The sequence below is a fragment of the Bubalus bubalis genome, chromosome 14 (assembly GCF_019923935.1).
Source record: "Bubalus bubalis isolate 160015118507 breed Murrah chromosome 14, NDDB_SH_1, whole genome shotgun sequence".
Taxonomy (NCBI): domain Eukaryota; kingdom Metazoa; phylum Chordata; class Mammalia; order Artiodactyla; family Bovidae; genus Bubalus; species Bubalus bubalis.
In genome coordinates this window covers 72,497,245-72,520,636 of record NC_059170.1, presented here as the reverse complement: position 1 = coordinate 72,520,636, position 23,392 = coordinate 72,497,245, and the positions used below count along the sequence as shown (strand labels likewise).

Below are 23,392 nucleotides of genomic sequence, written 5' to 3'. Positions count from 1 at the left end.
TTACAAGTAAACTGACCCCGCCCCGCCTAAATTTGATTTCTTCTTTCATGGTGGATGTGCCACATGTCATTTTAAAAATCATCTAAATTAAGCGTTACCTTTTTCTTTGAGTTTTTTGTTTTTTTTTTTTTTTTGGCTGCACTGGTTCTTTGCATCTGCAGTGCTTGGGCTTCTCAGTGTGGTGGCTTCTCTTGAGGCTGAGTGTGGGCTCCAGGGTGCTGGCTTCAGTGGTTGTGGAGCACAGGATTCATTGCTCTGCGGCATGCGCTATCTTCCCTGCCCAGGGATCGAACCTGTGCCCCCTGCGTCAGCAGGCAGATTCCTAAGCACTGGAGTACCAGGGAAATTCCTAAAATAAACATTACTGTATTTAAAAGCAAAACAAAAAAATATAGTGTAAATCTAATTATGACTCCCATGTCTAAGAGTCATGGTGTTTAGACAGTGAACTCCAGGTTTTCAGTGTAGCCCTTGAGGTTCTTCCCAATGTCTTTCCAGATGCATCTCTCTACTTTCTCGCATGTATTTTGTACTTTTCCTTCCAGGTTCCTAGGAAACAACCTAGATGCCGTGTGCCTGATCTGTGTACTCACATTCTAATCTCCCAGTAGAATGATTTCTCGCTTTTCTCTTCCTTTTGACCTCCTGTCTTCACTTCTTCTGTAAATCCTTCCTTATTTCACTTATCACTTTCATATGTCAACTCTTACATATCATATTGTATCATAATTGTATATCTCTGTTTGAAGGAAGAATTTGTCTTCTTGCATATAGTTGGTACTTCATAACTGTTTTGTGAATTAATCAATGACTTAATATGGGTAAGAGTTGGAATTTTACAAGAATTGGTTTTTTATTCTTTATTAGTCAAATTATTTGAGAACGTTGGCTTTTTTTGGACTTTTTAAAGTAGCGATCCTGGTGTGCACAGGAAGGGAGTAAAGAAAAAGCACGCTGACAAAAGGACACCGGAAGGACGTGTGATTGCACCGATATTTGAAAAGACCAATTCACTGACTGGTGGCCTGCTGCACGTGAATGGTGACAGCATTTTAAGGGAAGTGGATCAGGGTGATGGCAGGTAACATGGACAAATTCTTTATTTCTAGGGGAAGAAATATTAGCACTGAATACTTCTTCTGGAAATAGAGCAGCATAATATAGTATACAGGCCAAGAGAAGAGAATCCTCAACTCTACTGGATGAACACTGCAGAAAGGTTAAGGAGAGGACTCTTGCCTTTGGCCGGAAGTCATTTCAGTAAATAGTCCACTTGGAAGCTGGACTGTAGTGAATACACATAAACAACTCCGTAGGGAATACTTACTGGGACAGGCAATGGAGACCTGGATGGTAACTGAAGGGGAATGTGGAGTTCAAAAGAGTTTCTTGTTTAATGTTAAGAGGGGAGCTTGTAGAGTGTGTATGCTGTTGGAAATGAGCCAGAGGAGGAAGTGTGTCCTGAGTTTAATCTTATTTGCATTTCCAAATTAAAAAGCTTATTGATTGTATGACATTATCTTTAAACTATTACAATAAATTAATTGTACATTATTATTGTTATACATGATTATTATGTACATATGTACTTCTGTTCATATGTAGATTTTGGTAAGGCCTTGTTCATTGGCTCTGAAGCGTAATATTCTTATGTAAATGAATATGTAGATGATTACTTCAGTTAATTCTATCATACATAGATTTTTAAAAATTATATAATCATGAATTTACAATAGGTTATACTGAATAGGATTTAATCATTCCTTGATGATTCTAGTTGATAGTATCATCGTGGGTAGCTATGATTTTGTAAGGTGCTCTGAAACATCACATCATATTAACTTCATGGTTGTTTATAGCTTCCAGGGAAAAGGGGAGGATTTTGTTTATTTTCAATAGAAACAATTAACAATCTTTTACAGTTTATTACTTTGGATGATAAAGATCTAAATGACAAAACCATGCTTCCTGTACTAAAAGTTTCATTAACACATATTATGTGCTCAATAAGTGTGTGTCAGATGCATAAAGAAACAGCAGAATGGTTGAATGAATGTGTATTGATGAATTTCTTTACAAAAAACAAATCTTTATTGAAAGTAGATTTCCACTATTGCCTACATCTAAAGTATTTTTGTTTTGTTAGAAATATGTTTTAAGATTCAGAATTATCATTTGTAGTTATAGCTAGACATGAAATAATAATATAGATTCATTTGGTATCATATTACTTAAAAAGACTTTTCAATATCACTTTCTCAGCATATTTTGGAACAGCAGTGTTCAGGCCAGATTTCCTGGGTTTGAATTCTGGGCTGTTGGTGAACTGCTGTGTGGTCTTGAGCAAGTTCCTCAGCCTTTCTTTGCTCCATTTCTTCCTAACTAAAGGATCTAATATATTACCTATCTCCCAGAATGATCGTGAGGATTAAAATGCCTTTAAGACATGTCAAATGCTTGTAATAATGCATAGCCGTTGCATAATAAGCCCTCAAAAAGCTAATATCATGGTGATAAAAAATGGGTTTTTTCTTATAAGGACTTAGGGAATACTTCTGAAATAGGTTTTATTGCCATAAAAGTTAGTTCTTATTAAAAAATGACAACTGCAAAAAAGCCTGGTATACTGCTTCTATCACATAACACAAGTAGTGTTAGGTTTTTCCTTTTCTTTGATCTAAATTTAATGTTTTATTAATATTACAGATATATTTTCTTTGTCCTTTAATGCTACTCTTTTTTGTTGTCTCATCATTTTATAGAAATTACTTATGAATGCAAAGATGTTATATAAAAAACAAACATTTAGGTATTGTTTATATTTTCGAGTTATTAAATTTTAGCCTGAAAAGAATCATTTGTTTTTTTCAGGCCTGCAAGGAAAACAGCATATGAAAAGAAGAAGGTATAGTAAAAAAAAAAAATATTAACTTTAAAATATATTATCCTCTAAAAAATACTTTGTAAAAGGAATAGTGGCAAAATAGAAAATCTTTCTTTGCTGAAGAGACATTTACTTTGAAAACATAATTTAGAAACTCTGTTGATAAAGTTATCCTGTTGATAAAAACCTGTTCTTTTAAGAAGTCTCTGCTTTTGCTTTGATGAAGATATTTATCACCTTTGTACACTTGGTATATTTTATACATATTTTGAGGACTTTGTGAACCAGTATTATTTATGTGTAGGTCAAAGAACAAATTAATTACGTGAATGACCTTGATAACCTAACTCAATCATCTGAAACTGCTTCTGAGGATGGCAACATGCTTTACTCTAAAAATTCCCTGTTGCCATCTGGCAGGTGGCTGAGGGTCGTGGACCCACTCCCTCTGTGCCCGTCAGCCCTCCAGGCCACCTGCCCCATGAACAGCTCAGAGCTGGCTGCACTTTCCCAGCTGGGTTCTCCCTCACAGTAGAGTCCTCAAGGAAGGTGTGTTTAACTGGCATCCTCAAGAGGTGCAGGAATGCTCCCTGTGGATTTTTTCCAGCAGTTGGTAGAAACCAAACACTCTTGAAGTTGATTGTCCTTCATTCTGCAGAGCTCCCAAGTGGCATCTCAGAGCAGAGGAATTCACTCCCCAACCCAATGTCCCTCTCAAACACGGACCGGGTCCCATCCCCGAGGTACTAGCAGCAGATCTCCCACAACGAAAAGCTCTCAGGAAGAGCTCGGGAAAGTAGTATTTGTCATTCAAATCCATTGGTCTACAGCAGTCAGGTAGGGACACACCATGGCCTCATCCAAGGAGAGGCCTTTAATATTTTCCATAGGAATTGATCTCAAAATTTTTGCGACTGTCTCGCAGAGCCGGGACCCTGATTGTGGTTTAGGCCAGGACCGTGTGTGCTCCACCAACGACTGCATTACCCGACCAAAAGTCCCTGTGCTCTGGAGTGAGCGTGTCGCTCACTCCATGCACGGCATCACCTTCAGTGTCTAAATCAGAGTCTGTTCTTGGCTAAAAAAAAATGTCATTTTTTTAACCAGTACCCTATCAACGGCCTTTTCATATCATTTACAGTTTTTTAATTAATAAAAACTGCGACATCAGTTGTAAAAATACTTTTGTACACTTTAAAAAGTTGTTTCTTTAGAATAAACTTATAAAAGTCCCCCTCCCACCAAGGAAAAAAAGTAAAAAAACCTCTTGCTACTAACAGTAGCTATTCTGGCATTTGGTCGTGATTTCCCTTCCTTGATAGATGATTTAGGTTAGTTTATCACTTCCACTAAAGGTAAGGAGGAAACTACAGGCAGTTCAGAGACCATACTTTGGAAGTCATTCTTGAACTTGTGAGAAAATGAACCTTTGCTGTGTAGTGTCCTGTGTCAGTACAAGGAACTTTTGAAAACAGTGATAGATGTGCCATAGTATACATTTAGTGATAATTGTTTGTCATTGTATTTCCCCCATCTTACTATTTTAAACAGTATGAAGAGAGAATGAAAGTTATTGCAAATAATCTCATGATTCTCTAAGAAGAGCTCTCTAAATTTTACCTCATTTACCATTAGTGTATATACCAGGAATGAAATAGGAGGATTATTTTGTTCTGATATGTTTGTACTAGAGAAGTAACTGTGATTTGATGTAAGAGGACTAACAGAGTCAGAAGACCTGATGAAAAGCCTGCAGCTTACTTACATAGTTTTAACGTCTTCCTTTCCAGAATCATTATAGCTAATGAGTTAATTGATGTTTGTAGAAGTGCTTAGTATAGTTGTCAATAGGTATAAGCCTTACAATTGCCTATTAAAATGTTAGAAAGGTAGCATATTCTTAAGAGAATAATTTTTGTATGAAATTTCATCTATTTAAATATATACAGAGCTAAGGCTCTTACTTGAAGTAGCTGTATAGGAGGCATCAGATGCAGTTAAAGGTAGCAAGTGGTGTTGTTATGGAATTATAATTGATTTACAATATTGTGTTAGTTTCAGGTATACAGCACAGTGATTCAGACATATATGTATATGTGTGTGTATATTATATAAATGGGGCTTCCCTGCTGGCTGAGACAGTAAAGAATCCACGTGCAATGCAAGAGACCTGGGTTTGATCCTTGGGTCAGGAAGATCCCCTGGAGGAGGAAATCTTGCCTGGAGAATCCCATGGACAGAGGAGCCTGGTGGGCTACAGTCCATGGGGTCACAAAGAGTTGGACATGACGGACTAACACACACACACACACACACACACACACACATATTCCTTTTCAGATTCTGCTTGTAGAATATTAAATGTAGTTCCTTATGTTGTACAGTAGATCCTTACTGGTTATTTTATATACACTTGTCTATATATAAAATGGTATATGTTAAACCCAACCTCCTAATTTATCCCTTCCCCTACCCACTTTCCCATATGGTGAGTAAGTTTGTTTCCTATGTCTGTAGGTCTCTTTCTGTTATGTCAATAAGTTCCTTTTAGATTCCACATATAAGCAATATGACTTGTCTTTGTCTGACTTACTTCACTTAGTGTGATCATATCTACGTCCATCTTTGTTGCTGCAAATAGCATTATTTCATTCTTTTTTATGGCTTCATAGTTTTCCATTTTATAAATATACCACATCAGATACAATTTTTAAGTGTACTGCTACTGCTAAGTCACTTCAGTCATGTCCGACTCTGTGCGACCCCATAGACGGTAGCCCACCAGGCTTCCCCGTCCCTGGGATTCTCCAGGCAAGAACACTGGAGTGGGTTGCCATTTCCTTCTCCAATGCATGAAAGTGAAAAGGGAAAGTGAAGTCACTTCAGTCGTGTCCGACTCTAGCGACCCCATGGACTGCAGCCTACCAGGCTCCTCTGTCCATGGAATTTTCTAGGCAAAAGTACTGGAGTGGGGTGCTGTTGCCTTCTCTGATTTTTAAGTGTAGTCAGATCTGTAAATCTTTTAAGCTTTCTGTGTTTGTTGTAATTCAGAGAAAAGCCTTTCCAGTTCTGAGCTTCTTGAAAAGTCCCTCGGGCTTTCTTTTTCCTTTCATGGATTCATTGTCTTCAATTAAATTTTTGAACCTTTGGGAATTTCTGCTTGTATAAGGTCTGAGGTTTGTATCGAACCTCATTTTTTCCATTTGGAGATCCACTTGGTGCAGTCTTTTCACTGTATAAACATACAGGTTAGTCTTTTATTTCAGAGGAAATGATGAAATGTCATTTTATTGAGTACTAACTAAAAGTCTCCTTTGTCTCACTTAGGTTTCTGATAGTGGGAGAAAAGCAAAAGGTCTGTTGCGCAAAAACCACATGCAGGATGAAATTGCCCTGCCAAGACTAGAAATAGACACAGTGAACAATCAGAACCAGGAAAAAGAAAAGAAATGTTTTGAGGGTATTGAAATTGTAAAAGGAGAGAATGATTATCCTCAAGAGGCAATAAAATTGAACAAGGAAATGTTGACAAAGGCCATATTCCAGCATACTGGCCAGCTTAAGGTTCCAATAGCTGAAAATACAATGCTAAACCCTGAGCTGGAAAATGCAAAACAAAGCAAACAAAGACTGGAAACAGAAGTGGAATCCTACTGTTCTAGACTGGCTCCTGCCACACACGATCATGATCAAGGTCAGACATCACAAAGAGACCTGGAACTTGCCTCCCAGAAAGCAAAAGATAAGAGGTTACGCTTACAGGACCAAATGAAGTTCTATATGGCTAACCTGAAAAGTGACAATGAGATGCTTTCCCAGCAACTTTCTAAAGTGAAAAATAAATTCGATCAGCTAAAAATCAAGCTGCATCAGACGACAGATGATCTCAGAGAAAAGACTTTGATGTTAGAACGTGTCCAGAGAGACTTATGCCAAGCACAGTGTCAAAAGCAGGTTATTGAACACATGTTCAATGAACAATGCAAAGTGAATGAATACCTTGGAAAGCAGGAATCCTTAGAGGAAAGATTATCTCAACTCCAGAGTGAAAACACGTTGCTCCGACAGCAACTGGATGATGCACAAAACAGAGCCAACAGTAATGAGAAGATAGTTATTAGCATCCGAGACCAGTTTCAGCAGATTTTGAGAAAACTTCAGGCTGAACGTGAGAAACAAGGTCTGATGCTGGAGGAAAGAAACAAGGAGTTAATCAACAGATGGAAGCATGTACAAGAGAGAATGCGTCAGTATGAAAATGAGAAAGCAGAAGGAGAAGTGAGTATCCAGAAGGAGAAATAATTCTCAGATTTCCCGAAAGAAAATTCAAAGTGATTCTTAATTCTGGCTAAATGTTGAATCTAGCTGAATATAAAAAATACACGGGCTGTAAATCTATGGTCTCTAAAACAGACTAAAAGCACACCGTGTATCCAGCAAATAAAAATTAGACCCGAGAGATGCTTCACTTTGAGTAGAGACATCGTGTCGCTTATGAAATGTTAAGAGATTAAGTTCTAAATTTTTAATATAGATGGGTATTAGTAATTTACTCTTTTACTATTCAGATAATAATTTTAATCTCTATGTAACCACATGTCAGTATCATGATGAAGCAGATAAAAGAAATGCTCAAACCTAAACTGAATATTTTGAAATTAAGCTTCAGTTACATGGATTACCCTGACAGTCAATTCCAGGTTTCCCAGATGCTATTACTTATATATCCTACTTTGGCTTCCGTAGCTTGTCATACCTTTTTGTCATATTTGTTGGTATAATTTTAGTTTTATTCATGTAAATTTGAATTAACTTGGAAAGCATTTCAGGCTTGAATCATTTGTTCTTATGCCTCTCAACTCTTTAAAGAGTTGTCATTAAATTGAGAATTCATTGACAAGTCATTTAAATATACTTGTCATTAAATCATAATTTGGGACTCAAGTGGTGAGCTTTAACCAAGCTCTTCTTGATTTAAACTTCCCACTGCTATTTATACTATTTACTTAGAACATTTTTACAAACAATTTGCTCCTAATTCTCATTTTAAGGATCAATTACTGTCATTTGAATACCAGTTTGCCCAATAAAAATGGAGGGTGGCAGGATTCGTGAGCAGCAGGAATGGAGTGAGTCAGGGAGAGGGTTGTAGGGGCTGCGGTCTGGAGGCAGGTGGAGGCCAGGTTATCGAGGCTCCTTGAAGGCATGGGAGCAACCTCATTTTTTAAAATTTCATTATTCTTTTATATTGGAATATAGTTGATTTACAATTTTGCGTTAGTTTCAAATGTACAGCAAGTTGATTCAGGTATAGGTATACATATATCCATTCTTTTTCAGATCCTTTCCCAAGTAGATGCCTGCAGAATATTATGGTTAGCGTAGGTTAAAGATGGGGAGGAGGGATAAATTAGGAGTTGGGGTTTAACACAGACACACGACTAGATATAAAATAGATAAGCAGCAAGGGAATGGCCTCATTTTCCTTCTGAGGAAGGAATCTATTGGAAAGATCTGAGCACTGGATTGAATATGTGAAGATCTCTGATGTTAATTGAAGCCTCTAATAAAGAAAGAGGAAAAATGTTTCCACAGTGTGGAATTTTCCACCGCTTGTCCCACTTACACACCTGTTTCGTTCTGGACGTGAGGTGGTGAAGCTCTGCAGATTTATCGGGAGGGGCAGGGTGTGGACAGTGGGGCTGCCTCCTTCGTCTGAGGAACTTAATATCAGGAAGGCCGGTGGGGAGCCCTTCTGGGTCTGTAACCACATTCAGGGAGAAGAAAAGAAGGTGAGTTGCTGTCCATGGTGATAGTTTTCAAAGTACATGTGCTGGAGTCATTTATTACTAACATAACGTGATAGTAAAGTGATTTGATAAACTCAGTAACAAAGCATCTTATTAGGCACTTGTGAGACACCTTCAACAAGAACTGTCTGACACCTTCAAAAAGCAGTCTGAGTTGGCGGAATCCCTGGACGTCATGTCATATCACCGTGCCAAGTTAGAAGTTGAGGCACAGGATTTAAAGAGCAACTTACATCAACTCACAAGTCAGGTATGTGTGAAATTGAATGTGTCGACAGTTAATACATAGGATAAAGTGTTTTAGGATGCTCATTTTCATGGACAGCTTTCTTTTTTATTTTCATTACTAGTAATTTACTATAATTTTATTAATCTTTAAATGCACTCATTTCTTAAACTCTGACTTTCATTCTGCCATTTGCATTTTATATATATATATATATATTTCATATATTATATACCCTTAGGAAAGTGGAGAATTGTGCATCATTCTTCACACAGGTTGAGAGACTTTTTTTTCTATTGAACAATATTTTATTTCTTGATCCCTGTATTACCATGATGAGGCAAGCCAGATAAAATCAGAGGATAATGTTTAATGGAATGTTCCAGAAAATTATCATTTCTCATCTTCACTTTTGTGAATGGCTGTGGCGTTCTGTATATATTTATTTCGTGCATTTCAGATTAACTTGTGCAGAAAGTGTATTATACAAACCAGTTGAAGTTAGGCACTGCCTTCTTTTCTTTTCATTTAAGATACATTGTAAAGGCATGGAGGTACTCAGATGGAGTATAACACATACATCAAAAATAGAGAATTAAGAACATTATCTAGATCATGCCTTTGGATTTTTAAAAAGCTATTGAGATATAATTCACGTATCATATAATTCACCCATTCCAAGTGTGTAGATCAGTATCTCTTAGTCTAGAGAGGTGTCACCTGTGACCACAGTCAATTTTAGAGCATTTCCATCAGCCCCCCAAAGAAACCCTGCATCCCTTAGCTACCTCCCAAGGCCCCCCCATCTCCCCCAGCCCCAGGCAACCCCCAGTCTAATATCCGTCTCTGGAGACATGCCTGTTCTGGGTGTTTTACATAAATGGAATCATGCAGTATGCTCCTTTGGGATTAGCTTTTCTCATTTGACCTCATGTTTTTGCGGTTCATCCATGGTATAGCACGTATCAGTTCTTCCATTTCTGTTGACTGTCAAACAATAAACAGTACGTGGCTATATTTATCCATTCATAAGTTGATGGAGATTTGGGTGGTTTCCACTTTGCAACTCTTAATAATGCTGCTGTGAACATTGGTTTATACATTTCTGGATGGACATGTTTTTATTTTCCTGTGGTTGGATTTTATCCTGAGTTAACTGGCTGATTTCACCTTTTCTTGGCCTTTGCTCAGACTGTCCTTTCTGTCTTTACAGTCTCTTTTCTCTTGGGTAGTCCTCCATTTATTCAGACCTGGCGCCCAGTCTCTCCTCCTCCATGGAGCTTTCCTGACTCTCCAGCTCTCATGGAGCCTTTTCTCTTCAGCCCTGTTATGTAGTCTGTGAAGAACAGTTTAGCCCTTAATTGTGCATTGTTGTCATTTTTCCATGAGGGAGAATCTTATCTAGGTATACCTTGTTCTAACAGGGAATATTTATGGATATGCACAGCACTTGTCTTGCATAAATGGAAAACAGTTTAGTTTAACAACTGTTAGGACACAACTAAGTACTTCATCCCATGCCAGTTATTTTTTCCTGAAGATGTTTGTATAGTAAAACTTTTATTAAAATGTATTTTAAGCAACTCAATGTAAAATTGAAAGCGCTTAGTCTAATAGAGGAGAATTGTTCAATTAAATGCTCATCTTTCTCCCTGACTCTGGGAGAAAAGTGTAAATTCGCCTTCCTTCATTATGTAGGCAGAAGTGGGATTTACAGATTTCTAGCCTTTCACCAACTGTAAAGTTCTGGGAATAGCTTCTCTGATATCTGTACCTCGTAACCTTAATTTTCTCCCGGGAGTACTGGCTAGACATTAACAGTTGTGAGAATGAATTGACTCAGAACTTTGATTTAGCAGTAGAGTTATATTTCCATGGCAGTGACTTCATCCTTCCTCTGACAGTTGTGTCATGTTCTGTACCACTCCATCCAGGAGGTGCTATTTGCATATTAACCGGTGGTCATTGTCCACTGAGTAGTACAGAGAGGAAGGAAGTTGCAAATTACTGTAAGTGGAGAAAAGTACTAGAATACTAGTTTGTTAGTGGAGTCAGTGAACATTTTTGAAGTCTGAACGCATGTGTTCTGGGCCTCATGCTCCCCCTTACTGCCCCGTGCAACGGTATGGAGAGTGAGTTCACTGTGATTGTGTAGAAGACCATTTCCGTTGGCATGCCATCTGCCTGAAGTATCAGATTGTTTTGCAGATAAAATACAGCGACCATAATAACGCCAATTACAAAGAGCTCTTAGTATCTGCCACGTCCTCTTCTAAATACATTATGTATGCTGCTGCTGCTGCTAAGTCGCTTCAGTCGTGTCCGACTCTGTGCGACCCCATAGACAGCAGCCCACTAGGCTCCTCTGTCCCTGGGATTCTCCAGGCAAGAATACTAGAGTGGGTTGCCATTTCCTTCTCCAATGCATGAAAGTGAAAAGTGAAAGTGAAGTCGCTCAGTCGTGCCCGACTCTTAGCGACCCCATGGACTGCAGCCTACCAGACTCCTCTGTCCACAGGATTTTCCAGGCAAGAGTACTGGAGTGGGATGCCATTGCCTTCTCTGACATTATGTATAGTCCCCAATTTAATCTTCCCAGCATCCCACTGAGGTTGATGCTACCATTATCCCCATTTTATGGATGGAGAAACTGAGATACAGTAAGGTTAAGTAATTTGCCCCAGGACTCACAGCTCAGAACTGATGGAACTGGAACACAGGCCCACGGATTCTGGCTCCCATGTACCTACTGCCTCTCACACTCGTCCCTGAAGCAGCTGGGTGTCACCAACTGCAGTGCTGGCTCTCAGAATCACTGAAGAGCCGTGGTCATTCACAAATGTGGATATTTAAAGTGATGGCTGATGTGGAGCTTAGAATAAATATATATATATATATATATATTTATCCTCAGGTAATTTTCTGTCTTTCCCCCTTTGGCCAGTTTATAAATTTGTGTATTTATTTGAGAAAATCTAATTTAAAGCATGAGTGATTTTGTGTTTGAGTGCTAAAGGGGAGGTCAGTAATATACAAAGGGCAGACAGTAAATATTTTCACTTTTTGGACTGTAAGGTATCTATTGTAACAACTCAACTCTGCTGTATGGCAGGAAAGCAGCTGTAAACAATATGCAGATGAAAGAGACAGAAACTGACATTGGCAGATTCACTGGGTCATTAGTAATTAAAACAGTTGGTTTTTTTCCCTTTTTTTTTTTCTTTCTTTTTAGTTGCAAGAAACACAGGATCAACGTACAGAGGCCGTGAGATGTGCTGAAAAAACACAGGATCACATCCAAAAGTATGATTTAAAGCAGCACAGAAAACAACTTAAATATAAAGCAGATAAACAGTATAATATGAGAATTAGATCAGTAATGATAATAAAAAAACATCATTGTGAAGCTGGGCAACATTTCAGCTTTGAGCTGTTTTGAGAGGCATAATTTCCCCCCATTATTTCCATATTTTGCACATTATCCACAAGTGAAAAGTGAAAGTGTTAGTCACTGAGTCATGTCCCACTCTTTACAACTCCATGGACTCCCACCAGGCTCCTCTGTCCATGGAATTCTCCAGGCAAGAATCCTGGAGTGGGTTGCCATTTCCTTGTCCAAGGGATCTTCCTGAGTCGGGGATCGAACCTGGGTCTCCTGCATTGTCGGCAGATTCTTTACCGTCTGAGCCACCAGGGAAGCCAATTGTCCACAAAACACAACTAGAAAAACAGTGCTGTTGCCAGATCATTTACTTTTCAAAATTTTAAAAACCTATGTAATCGAACCTGCAGATGTTTTTCAGAAACAGTATGGTATTTTAAAAATCCATGTGTGAAGGACTGCCGTGACAGTCCACTGGTTAAAACTATGCCTTCCAATGCAGAGGGTTTGGTCCCTGGTTGGGGAGCTAAGATCCCATGTGCCTCCCAGCCAAAAAACCAAAACATAAAACAGAAGCAATATGGCAGTAAATCCATAAAGACTTTAAAAATGGTCCACATTCAAAAAAACCTTTAAACAAAAAACCCTATGTGTGAGAATCATTGTTTTAAAATCTGCATTTTAGGCTTAAAATGGAAAATACCGAGTTACAAACTACAGTCAAAAAGCAAGTGGGCAGAATCAAACAGCTTCAGGGAAAGCTGTTAAGCATAAGATTGGTAAGTCAACCTCTTGATTTCTGTCATACTGAGGAAGAGTTTTAACTTTTTAATAGTAATATATAAGAATATTTTGGACAATGTGAAAAGTCTCATTGATTAAAAAGTTTATGGTATTTTTACTGATACTGCCTGCTACTAGCAGCATAATTACTCTTTAGAGAAGAAATGGACTGAATTCATAAAATTAATGATTTTTGTAGTAAGATTTTAATTGAAAAGATTGTGACAATCCAGTCCAAAAGCAATATTTTATATAGAAAATATTTTGTGTGTTCATTCCTCTGTCAATGAAATCAGGGTTTTTCCACTGTCTGGCTATTATTAATAATGCTGCCTTGAACATTGGTACACAAACATCTGTTAGAGTCTAGAAATTTGAGTAATGATTTGATTGAGAATTCTGAGTATCTCTTGTAATCCTAACCCTTCTGTGAGATTTTTGAGAATGAATCATTTTTAATATTGTAGCTTATTCTCTTCACCAGGAATGAATACTACGTCTGTATAGACAGTGTTTCTGAAAGAATGTATTTTTCCTTTGTTGGATTTTTTTTTTAAAGAGCTGGGGTATGCATGGGGATTTTTCAAAGATTACTTTAGTAAGATGATATTTATCCTGGAATATCTTGAACCACTGATGATAATTATTTTAGAGCATCTTTAGAAAGTAAAATGTAAATATAGCCACACTTTTAAAAAATTTCACTAGCATTTAGTGTTTTATGTGTCAGTTCAGTTGCTCAGTCGTGTCCGACTCTGTGACCCCATGGACTGCAGCACACCAGGCTTCTCTGTCCATTACCAACTCCCAGAGCTTGCTCAAACTCATGTACATCGAGTTGGTGATGCCATCCAACCATCTCATCTTCTGTCATCCCCTTCTCTTCCTGCCTTCAATCACTCCCAGCATCAGGGTCTTTTGCAATGTGTCAGTTCTTCGCATTGGAGCTACAGCTTCAGCATCAGTCCTTCCAATGAATATTCAGGACTGATTTCCTTTACGATTGACCGGTTTGATCTCCTTGCAGTCCAAGGGCCTCTCAAGAGTCTTCTCCAACACAACAATTCAAAAGAATGAATTCTTTGGTGCTCAGCTTTCTTGATGGTCCAAATTTCACATGCATCCATGACTACTGGAAAAACTATAGCTTTGACTAGACAGACCTTTGTTGGCAAAGTAATGTCTCTGCTTTTTAACATGCTGTCTAGGTTGATCATAGCTTTTCTCCCCAGGAGTGAGGGTCTTTTAGTTTCATGACTGCAGTCACCATCTGCAGTGATTTTGGGCCCAAGAAAATAAAATCTGTCACTGTTTTCATTGTTTCCCCATCTATATGCCATGAAGTGATGGGACTGGATGCCATGATCTTCGTTTTTTGAATGCTGAGTTTTAAGCCAGATTTTTCACTTTCCTCTTTGCCTTTCATCAAGAAGCTCTTTAGGTCCTCTTTGCTTTCTGCCATAAGGGTGGTGTCATCTGCATATCTGAGGTTATTTATATTACTCCCAGATATCTTGATTCCAGCTTGTACTTCCTCCAGCCTGGCATTTTGCATGATGTACTCTGCATAGAAGTTAAATAAGCAGGTGACAATATACAGTCTTGATGCATATTTTCCCAATTTGGAACCAGTCCATTGTCCCATGTTTGATTCTAACTGTTGCTTCTTGAGCTACATACAGGTTTCTGAGGAAGCAGGTAAGGTGGTCGGCATTCCCATCTCTTGAAGAATTTCCACAGTTTGTTATGATCCACACAGTCAAAGGCTTTGACATAGTCAATAAATCAGAAGTAGATGTTTTTCTGTAATTCTCTTGCTTTTTCTATGATTCAACAGATGGATGTTGGCAATTTGATCTCTAGTTCCTCTGCCTTTTCTAAATCCAACTTGTGCATCTGGAAGTTCTCATTTCATGTACTGTTGAAGCCTCACTGGAAGAATTTTGAGCATTACTTTACTAGCATGTGAGATGAGTGCAGTTGTGCAATTGGTTGAACATTCTTTGGCATTGCTTTTCTTTGAGATTGGAATGAAAACTGACCTTTTCCAGTCCTGTGTCCACGGCTGAATTGTCCAGATTTGCTGGCATATTGAGTGCACCACTTTCAACGCATCATCTATAGGATTTGAAATAACTCAATTGGAATTCCATCACCTCCACTAGCTTTATTTGTAGTGACACTTCCTAAGGCCCACTTGACTTTGCAATCCAGGATGTCTGGCTCTAGGTAAGTGATCGCACTGTTATGGTTATCTGAGTCATGGAGATCTTTTTTGTATAGGCCTTCTGTGTATTCTTGCCACCTCTTCTTAATATCTCCTGCTTCCATTAGGTCCAACAATTTCTGTCCTTTAATGTGTCCATGTTTGCATGAAATGTTCCCTTGGTATCTCTAATTTTCTTGAATAGATCTCTAGTCTTTCCCATTCTATTGTTTCTCTTTATTTCTTTGCCTTGATCACTGAGGAAGGCTTTCTTATCTCTCCTTGCTATTCTTTGGAACTCTGCATTCAGATGATTGTATCTTTTCTTTTCTCCTTTGCCTTTAGCTTCTCTTCTTTTCTTAGCTATGTGTAAGTCCTCCTCAGACAATCATTTTGCCTTTCTGCATTTCTTTTTCTTGGGGATGGTCTTGATCACTGCCTCCTGTACAGTGTCACAAACCTCCACCCACAGTTCTTCAGGCACTGTCTATCAGATCCAATCCCTTGAATCTGTTTGTCACTTCCACTATATAATCCTAAGGGATTTGATTAAGGTCATACCTGAGTGGTCTAGTGATTTTCTGTATTTTGTTCAATTTAAGTCTGAATTTGTCAATAAGGAGTTCATGATCTGGGCCACAGTCAGCTCCCAGTCTTTTTTTTTTTTTTTTTTTTGCTGATTGTATAGAGCTTCTCCATCTTTGGCTGCAAAGAATATAATCAGTCAGACTTTGGTATTGACCACTTGGTGATGTCCATGTGTCGAGTCGTCTCTTGTGTTGTTGGAAGAGGGTGTTTTGGTATGACCAGTGCAGACTCTTGGAGGGCACAAACAAAACCTTGTGTGCACCAGGAGCCAGGAGAAAGGAGCAGTGTCCCCACAAGAGACTGAGCCAGACTTGCCTGTGAGGGTCCAGGTGTCTCCTGCAGAGGGGTGGGTTGACAGTGGCCTGCTGGGGGTCAGGGGCACTGAACACAGCAGTGCAGGAACAAGTCCTTTTGAAAGAGGTGGCCATCACCGTCATTACCCTGCCATAGTTTGACCTCAGGCCAAACAACAGGGCGAGAACACAGGCCCACTCATCAACAAAAACTTGGCTGAAAGATTTACTGAGCATGGCCCTGCCCATCAGAATAAGACCCCACAGTCAGTCTCTCCCATCAGGAAGCTTCCATAACCCTCTATCCTTATCCCTCAGAGGGCAGACAGAATGAAAACCACAATCACAGAAAACTAACCAAACTGACCACATGGATCACAACCTTGTCTAACTCAATGAAACAACGAGCCATGCCATGTCGGGCCACCCAAGGTGGAAGGGTCATTCTGGAGCACTCTGACACAACGTGGTTTGCTGGAGAAGGGAATGGCAAACCACTTGAGTATTAGTGCCTTGAGAACCCCATGAACAGCACGAACAGGCAAAAAAATAGGATACTGAAAGATGAACTCCCCAGGTTGATAGGTGCTCAATATGCTACTAGAGATCAGTGGAGAAATAACTCCAGAAAGAATGAAGAGATGGAGCCAAAACGAAAACAATGCCCAGTTTTAGAATGTGACTGGTGATGGAAGTAGAGTCTGAAACTGTAAAGAACAATACTGCATAGGAACCTGGAATGTTACGTCCATGAATCAGGGTGAATTGGAAGTGGTCAAACAGGAGATGGCAAGAGTGAACATTGACATTTTAGGAATCAGTGAACTAAAATGGACTGGAATGGGTGAATTTAACTCAGATGACCATTATATCTACTACTGTGGGCAAGAATCCCTTAAAAGAAAAGGAGTAGCCATCATAGTCAACAAAAGTCTGACATGCAGTACTCGGGTGCAATCTCAAAAATGACAGAATTATCTGTTTGTTTCCAAGGCAAACCATTCAATATCACAGTAATCCAAGTCTATGCCCCAGCCACTAATGCTGAAGAAGCTGAAGTTGAGCAGTTCTATGATGATCTACAAGACCTTCTAGAATTTACACCAAAAAAAGATGTCCTTTTCATTATAGGGGACTGGAATGCAAAAGTAGGAAGTCAAGAGATACCTGGAGTAACAGGCAATTTTGGCCTCAGAGTACAATATGAGGCAGGGAAAAAGTGAACAGAGTTTTGCCAAGAGAATGCACAGGTCATAGCAAACGCCTTCTTCCAGCAACACAAGAGATGACTCTACACATGGACATCAGCTGGTGGTCGATTTTATGTGTAAAATACCCTATTTTTAACAAATAAATGTTGGCAGTTTAAAATCCAGAAAGATGACAAAATGATGAAAAATTATTTTAAGCTGTTTGAAGGAAAGTCATTCATTTTGAAGTCTGTCCTGACTGGCATCAGGTTTATAAACTGTGTTGAGTATAAATGCATATCACTCATGAACCCATGAGAAATAATACTTTCTTTTATTTCTGTGCTCACACTCTGGGCTCTGTGCTGTCCTTTTCTTAAGAAATGACCTCTGTCTGTAGCTGAGTCATGTTTCCTAAGCCAGGTTCCTCTTTATCGAACTTCTAAGAAAATCCCAAAGGCCTTTTCTCATTTTGTATGTCTTGGTCTCTGTTGGACTTCCCGGATGGCTCAGACAGTAAAGAATCTGCCTGCAATGCAGGAGACCCAGGTTCGATCCCTGGGTTGGGAAGATCCCCTGGAGCAAGTGAGAGTGAAAGTGATCAGTTGTGTCCGACTCTTTGACACCCCATGGACTACACAGTTGTTGGAATTCTCCAGGCCAGAATACTGGAGTGGATAGCCTTTCCCTTCTCCAGGGGATCTTCCCAATGCAGGGATTGAACCCAGGTCTCCCACATTGCAGGCGGATTCTTTACCTGCTGAGCCACAAGGGAAGCCCAAGAATACTGGAGTGGGTAGCCTATCCCTTCTCCCACAGTCCATGGGGGACACAAAGCGTCAGACGTGACTGGGTGAATAACACTTGGTCTCTGTGAGGTCAATCAAGCAAGCAAGCGGTGTTTTTGCTGCCAAAGTTCTCTTTAAAGCTTTCGGTGTCCTGTGAATTTGATTGGGGTTCATGCCATTGGAAAAGCTACCCTCAAAAATCTTTTTTGAGGGAAGCATCATACCTTGGGCTTTCTGTGAAGCTTTGCAAGATGATGCCCTTAAAATTCTTAAGCTCTTAAGATCCTTAAAGGAATCTGAGGCACCATCTTAAGTCTTTCCAGGGTCTTAATGAAGGGTTTTACAGTCTACAGGTTCTACCTTTAGACCATGTTTTCCTGGCAGCACCCTAGGTTTGATCCTAGCCCAGAAGCCATTTCTGTCTTTTTGCATCATGTGACAATTGGACAGGTGGAGATGCTGTAAAGGGGATACAGCATTGAACCCAGTGAGTCCTGGTTCCTTTATATTTAATAGTGCTTTTTTTTTTTCTCTCATAGCTTATCCCTCTCATTGATTTACTTTCAGCTGCTTCACAACAAGAGTCTCTGCCCCCCATGTTTCAGTGTCAGTTTCTTCTCTTGCTTAGAAGCCGACACCGGTAGCCTCTTCAAGGACCATCAGGCTTCTGTGTACAATGTCATGAAACCCATTGGGTTTTCATTTCTTTCTCTGCATCCATTCAGGTCCCATCTACGTCCAGGTTCAAAAGCATTCTCGCATGTTTTAGTTCTTTTTTAATGGCAATATCTCATTTTTGGGCATCACCGCCTCGATGGACATGAGTTTGAGCAAGCTCCAGGAGTTGGTGATGGACAGGGAAGCCTGGTGTGATGCAGTCCATGGGGTCACAAAGAGTCAGGCATGACTGAGTGAACTGCACTGAACCCCATTTTTAATATCAGTATCTGTGCCAGTTATTTATTGCTAACAAATTGCAGTAGAGATCACCCAAAGCCTAATGACTCAAAACAGCATTTCCTTTGTTCACAAGTCTGTTTTGCGGCAAGGCTCAGTGAGTGAGGCCAGCTCATTTCTTCTCCAGTCATCATCAGCTGGGATGTTGTGAAGGTGGGGACCAGAGTCATCTGAAGACTTGCTCATGCACATGTCTGGCAACTGGAGCTGGCTTTTGGATGGGTCATTAGGTGGGGGAGGACACTGACTTGTGCTCAGTATGTGGCCTGGGCTTCTTCATAGCATGGTGACTGATGCTAAGGGTGGGCTTCCCCACGGAGCCAAAGTCAGAAGCTATTTAGCTTGAGAAATAACATAGCAGTTCCCCCAGATTCTGTCCACTAGAATCAGCTACTGAGGCCAGCACATATTTAAGGGGAGGGAATTTCGTGTGAAAAGTGTCAAAGAATTTGTAGACATGTTTGAAAACCACCAGCTCCACTCACCTTGACTTACCAAGTAATCATTCTGTCTAAATGAAAGTTCTTTCCTACTTTGTGTCACTGAAATTCCAGCAAATATTTTTTTGTTTGTTTTGTTAGCTATGTTCTCTTATTCTGTGGAAAGTAACAATGGGTTACAAGAAAGAAGCATTTTTTTGTTGTTCAGAAAAATGTATGGATCATCTCACTAAATTCTTAGGAAACGGGATATCTTTAGCCTTGGGAATCATTTCTCTTTGGAATGCAATTCAAATTAGGAAAAACTATTTCTAATTCAGAAAAAGGCTTATTGGATTAGAATCCATATTTACAAGATTTTGTCATTAGAGTCTTATTTTCACAACCTTCTTTTGGGAGGCATTTATTAACTCAGCCCTAAACTCAATACAATATACCTCTAACTTCTTTAAAAACCATGGGACATGTTGAGGGGAAGGAGTAAGAGACGTTCTACTATGGGGTGACTTGCAGTCATTCCATGGAGGAAAGATAGAAAAGTTTTATTATAGAACAATAAAAGAGTGTAAAATCAAGTGCAAATGTTGTGTGACAAAGATGATGACAGTGAAGAATATATTTTGTGACTCTTGGTGACTTCTTTCTTGATTCTCTGAGTAATTCCTGGTCCTACATTCAACAATACAGATATCATGATATTTATTTGATCCTTGGTTTGTATTAGGCTGGGCTCAGTCCACTTCCCTCATTACCAAATGGTATTTGTTTTATTCTTGCAGACTGATGATCTTCCAGCAAAGCTGGAAACTGTATGTTCAACATGTCTGCACATGAATGCAAAAATTCAAGTTCTTCAAGAGGAGTTCTTATCTATGAAAGAAATGCAAAAGAGATGTGAAAAACTAGAGAAGAATAAAAAGAAGTTGGAGCAAGAAGTAGTGAACCTCAAAAGTCATATTGAACTGAATATGATAGAACACAGTCAAGTAGAGCACTATAAACAGGAGGTTGAAGAAAGAGTGAGACAAGATCTCATAGAGAAATTAAGAGAAGTCAACATGGTTTTACAGGTTAATCTGTTGATTTGTCATATCCTTGAATTCGCCTCACTGTGAATTACATTTTGGATGTATACAGCTTATGTGTTTCCTCTGCTTCCCTTAGAACTGTTTGTTTTGTAGATTTCTGGAAGGAAGGGGACACTTGTCTCCCCCTGAAGAGAGAAATATTTCAGTTTCCATCACAGTTATCACTAAATTGATACTTCAGAATGATTCTCACTAGAGGATCCTTTTACTTATAAGACCAATTGGCATAAAACAACACCATGAGGAGGAAAAAAAATACTGTGGTTTAGAACGGGTACCATCCTCTTGAATTATTCTCAAATTGTCTTGTTCAGTTTTTAAATTTTAAGTTGATCCTCTTATTCTTTGAATTATCAGGTTATATAAGTACTACTATAACATTGATTCCACTTTAATTTTACAATTCAGATTTAATTCATTTCACATTGACCATGATTATTGTAAAGTTTTACTTTTCTTTTTTTCACATTTAAAATTGCTCTCTGAATTACTGACTCAAAACTAAAGGGAACAAATATAATTATTCAGGTTATAATCATTAACAAAAGAAATATATCTTTTAAAATTTGACTTAGATACAAGCAGCATCTCAAGAAAACTTAGAGAAGTTACGAGAGAATGATACTGCTTCCATAATAAGTCAGATAGAATTCAGAATTAAAGAGTTGGAATCTGAACTCTCCAAGACGAAAACTTCTCAAGCAGAGTTGGAAAAATATAAGAAACTCTACCTAGAAGAACTAAAAGTTAGAAAGTCATTGGAAAATAAGCTAGACACGTAAGTCAAAACACAGAATCACAAAATAAATTTAGTTCATTAATTTGTCTCTAAAGCCTAATTTTTATAGAGCCAGGTTCCTGAGATGAGTATGAAGTGAAAGCTAACTAGATAGTCACTGCCAAAGGGGCCCTAAGTCAAACTAGTAATACTATATCCTTGTAAGTTTTCCTACACTATGTAAAATCATGGTTGTGAAATCGGGGGAAATGAACACAGGGGTGACTGGCAGGATAATTCACAAAGTGCCTAAAAATAACATGGTGACCTGACTCAGGGCGGGTGTGGAAGATGCAAAGGGCAGATCGCAGCACCTCCAGTGCCTAGTCCAGGTTTCCCTACTATCTGAAGGCAGAGCATTCCTAGGAAGCCTTTCATAAGCCAAAACATCAGAAACCAAAGAAGCAGGGACCGAGGACACATTCTGCTAGTAGATGCATAAAATGAATATGCACGAGTAAAGCACAGGTGCTCCCACACAAGGTTTAGGGGTGTGGTGACTTGATGCTGAGAGGTGGGGTGTCACTCCCGGGGAAGGAGCTCGGTGGGGCCGGTCTCCCTGTTTGTGGAATACGATGCCTCTCACTGTAAAAACATGCACTGAACATCGTTTCAGCTTTTTGCCTTTTTAAATTAAACCAAAAATCCTCTTCAGATTTTTTTTTTATTATTATGAAAAACAGGTGCCTATGTAGGCCCTTCGTAGAAGTGAAGTAACATAAAATGAACTTTGGAAAAGCAGGGGATGCTTGAAATTGTTCCTGGGGCTGTTTTAGCCCTTTTCAGTCTCACCCAATGACTTTCTCATCCTACCCTCGAGATTGTGGCTCTAGGTGATTCCTCAGAGCCAAATGCTTAATTTTTCTGAGGTCACGAGTGAAACATTTATACTAGGGTGGTGAAAGCAAATACTTGAACGTGGCTTTGTGGGATGGGGTGTTTCTTCATCCCTGAACTCTTTCCTGGAGGCAGGTGTGTCCCAGAGGGCAGCAGATATCACTGTGAGGCCACCTCCCTTTCTCTCTGACGCCCTTTCTCTCCTCTCCCAACTGTGACTTGTTAGATGAGGAGCCCCAGACACATGTGTACTTCTTTAGAACATGTTTACAACTATCATTGTTTACAGGAGGTCTGCTCTGTGATTTCAGTGCTCAAACAGTTTAGTGGGACATTCCATTTACTATATGGCAACTTAAAAAATGCAAATCATTTAGGGAATCGTGCTGTAAAGAGCAATATTGCATAGGAACCTGGAATGTTAGGTCCATGAATCAAGGCAAATTGGAAGTGGTCAAACAGGAGATGGCAAGAGTGAACATCGACATTCTAGGAATCAGTGAACTAAAATGGACTGGAATGGGTGAATTTAACTCAGATGACCACTATATCTACTACTGTGGGCAGGAATCCCTTAGAAGAAATGGAGTAGCCATCATAGTCAACAAAAGAGTCTGACATGCGGTACTCGGGTGCAATCTCAAAAATGACAGAATGATCTCTGTTTCCAAGGCAAACCATTCAATATCACAGTAAACCCAAGTCTATGCCCCTACCATTAATGCTGAAGAAGCTGAATGGTTCTATGAAGACCTACAAGACCTTTTAGAACTAACACCCAAAAAAGATGTCCTTTTCATTATAGGGGGCTGGAATGCAAAAGTAAGAAGTCAAGAAACACGGGGAGTAACAGGCAAATTTGGCCTTGCAATACGGAATGAAGCAGGGCAAAGACTAATAAAGAGTTTTGCCAAGAGAACGTACTGGTCATAACACCCTCTTCCAACAACACAAGAGAAGACTCTACACATGGACATCACCAGATGGTCAACACCGAAATCAGATTGATTATATTCTTTGCAGCCAAAGATGGAGAAGCTCTGTACAGTCAGCAAAAACAAGACCGGGAGCTGACTGTAGCTCAGATCATGAACTCCTTATTGCCAAATTCAGACTTAAATTGAACAAAGTACGGAAAACCA

General features: G+C 39.2%; 1 protein-coding gene across 1 annotated transcript in view; it reads left to right on the top strand.

The window, feature by feature from the left end:
* LOC102405323 (ankyrin repeat domain-containing protein 26) overlaps positions 1 to 20,662 on the top strand; it is a 90,018-nt gene extending 69,356 nt beyond the window's left edge. The window contains exons 14-20 of the mRNA XM_045162576.1: positions 911 to 1,081; positions 2,872 to 2,905; positions 6,212 to 7,162; positions 8,792 to 8,944; positions 12,153 to 12,223; positions 12,988 to 13,081; positions 20,327 to 20,662. Of these exons, the coding sequence (XP_045018511.1) occupies positions 911 to 1,081; positions 2,872 to 2,905; positions 6,212 to 7,162; positions 8,792 to 8,944; positions 12,153 to 12,223; positions 12,988 to 13,081; positions 20,327 to 20,662 (1,810 nt within the window). The remainder of the gene's footprint in view (positions 1 to 910; positions 1,082 to 2,871; positions 2,906 to 6,211; positions 7,163 to 8,791; positions 8,945 to 12,152; positions 12,224 to 12,987; positions 13,082 to 20,326) is intronic.
* Positions 20,663 to 23,392: the final 2,730 nt, after the last annotated feature.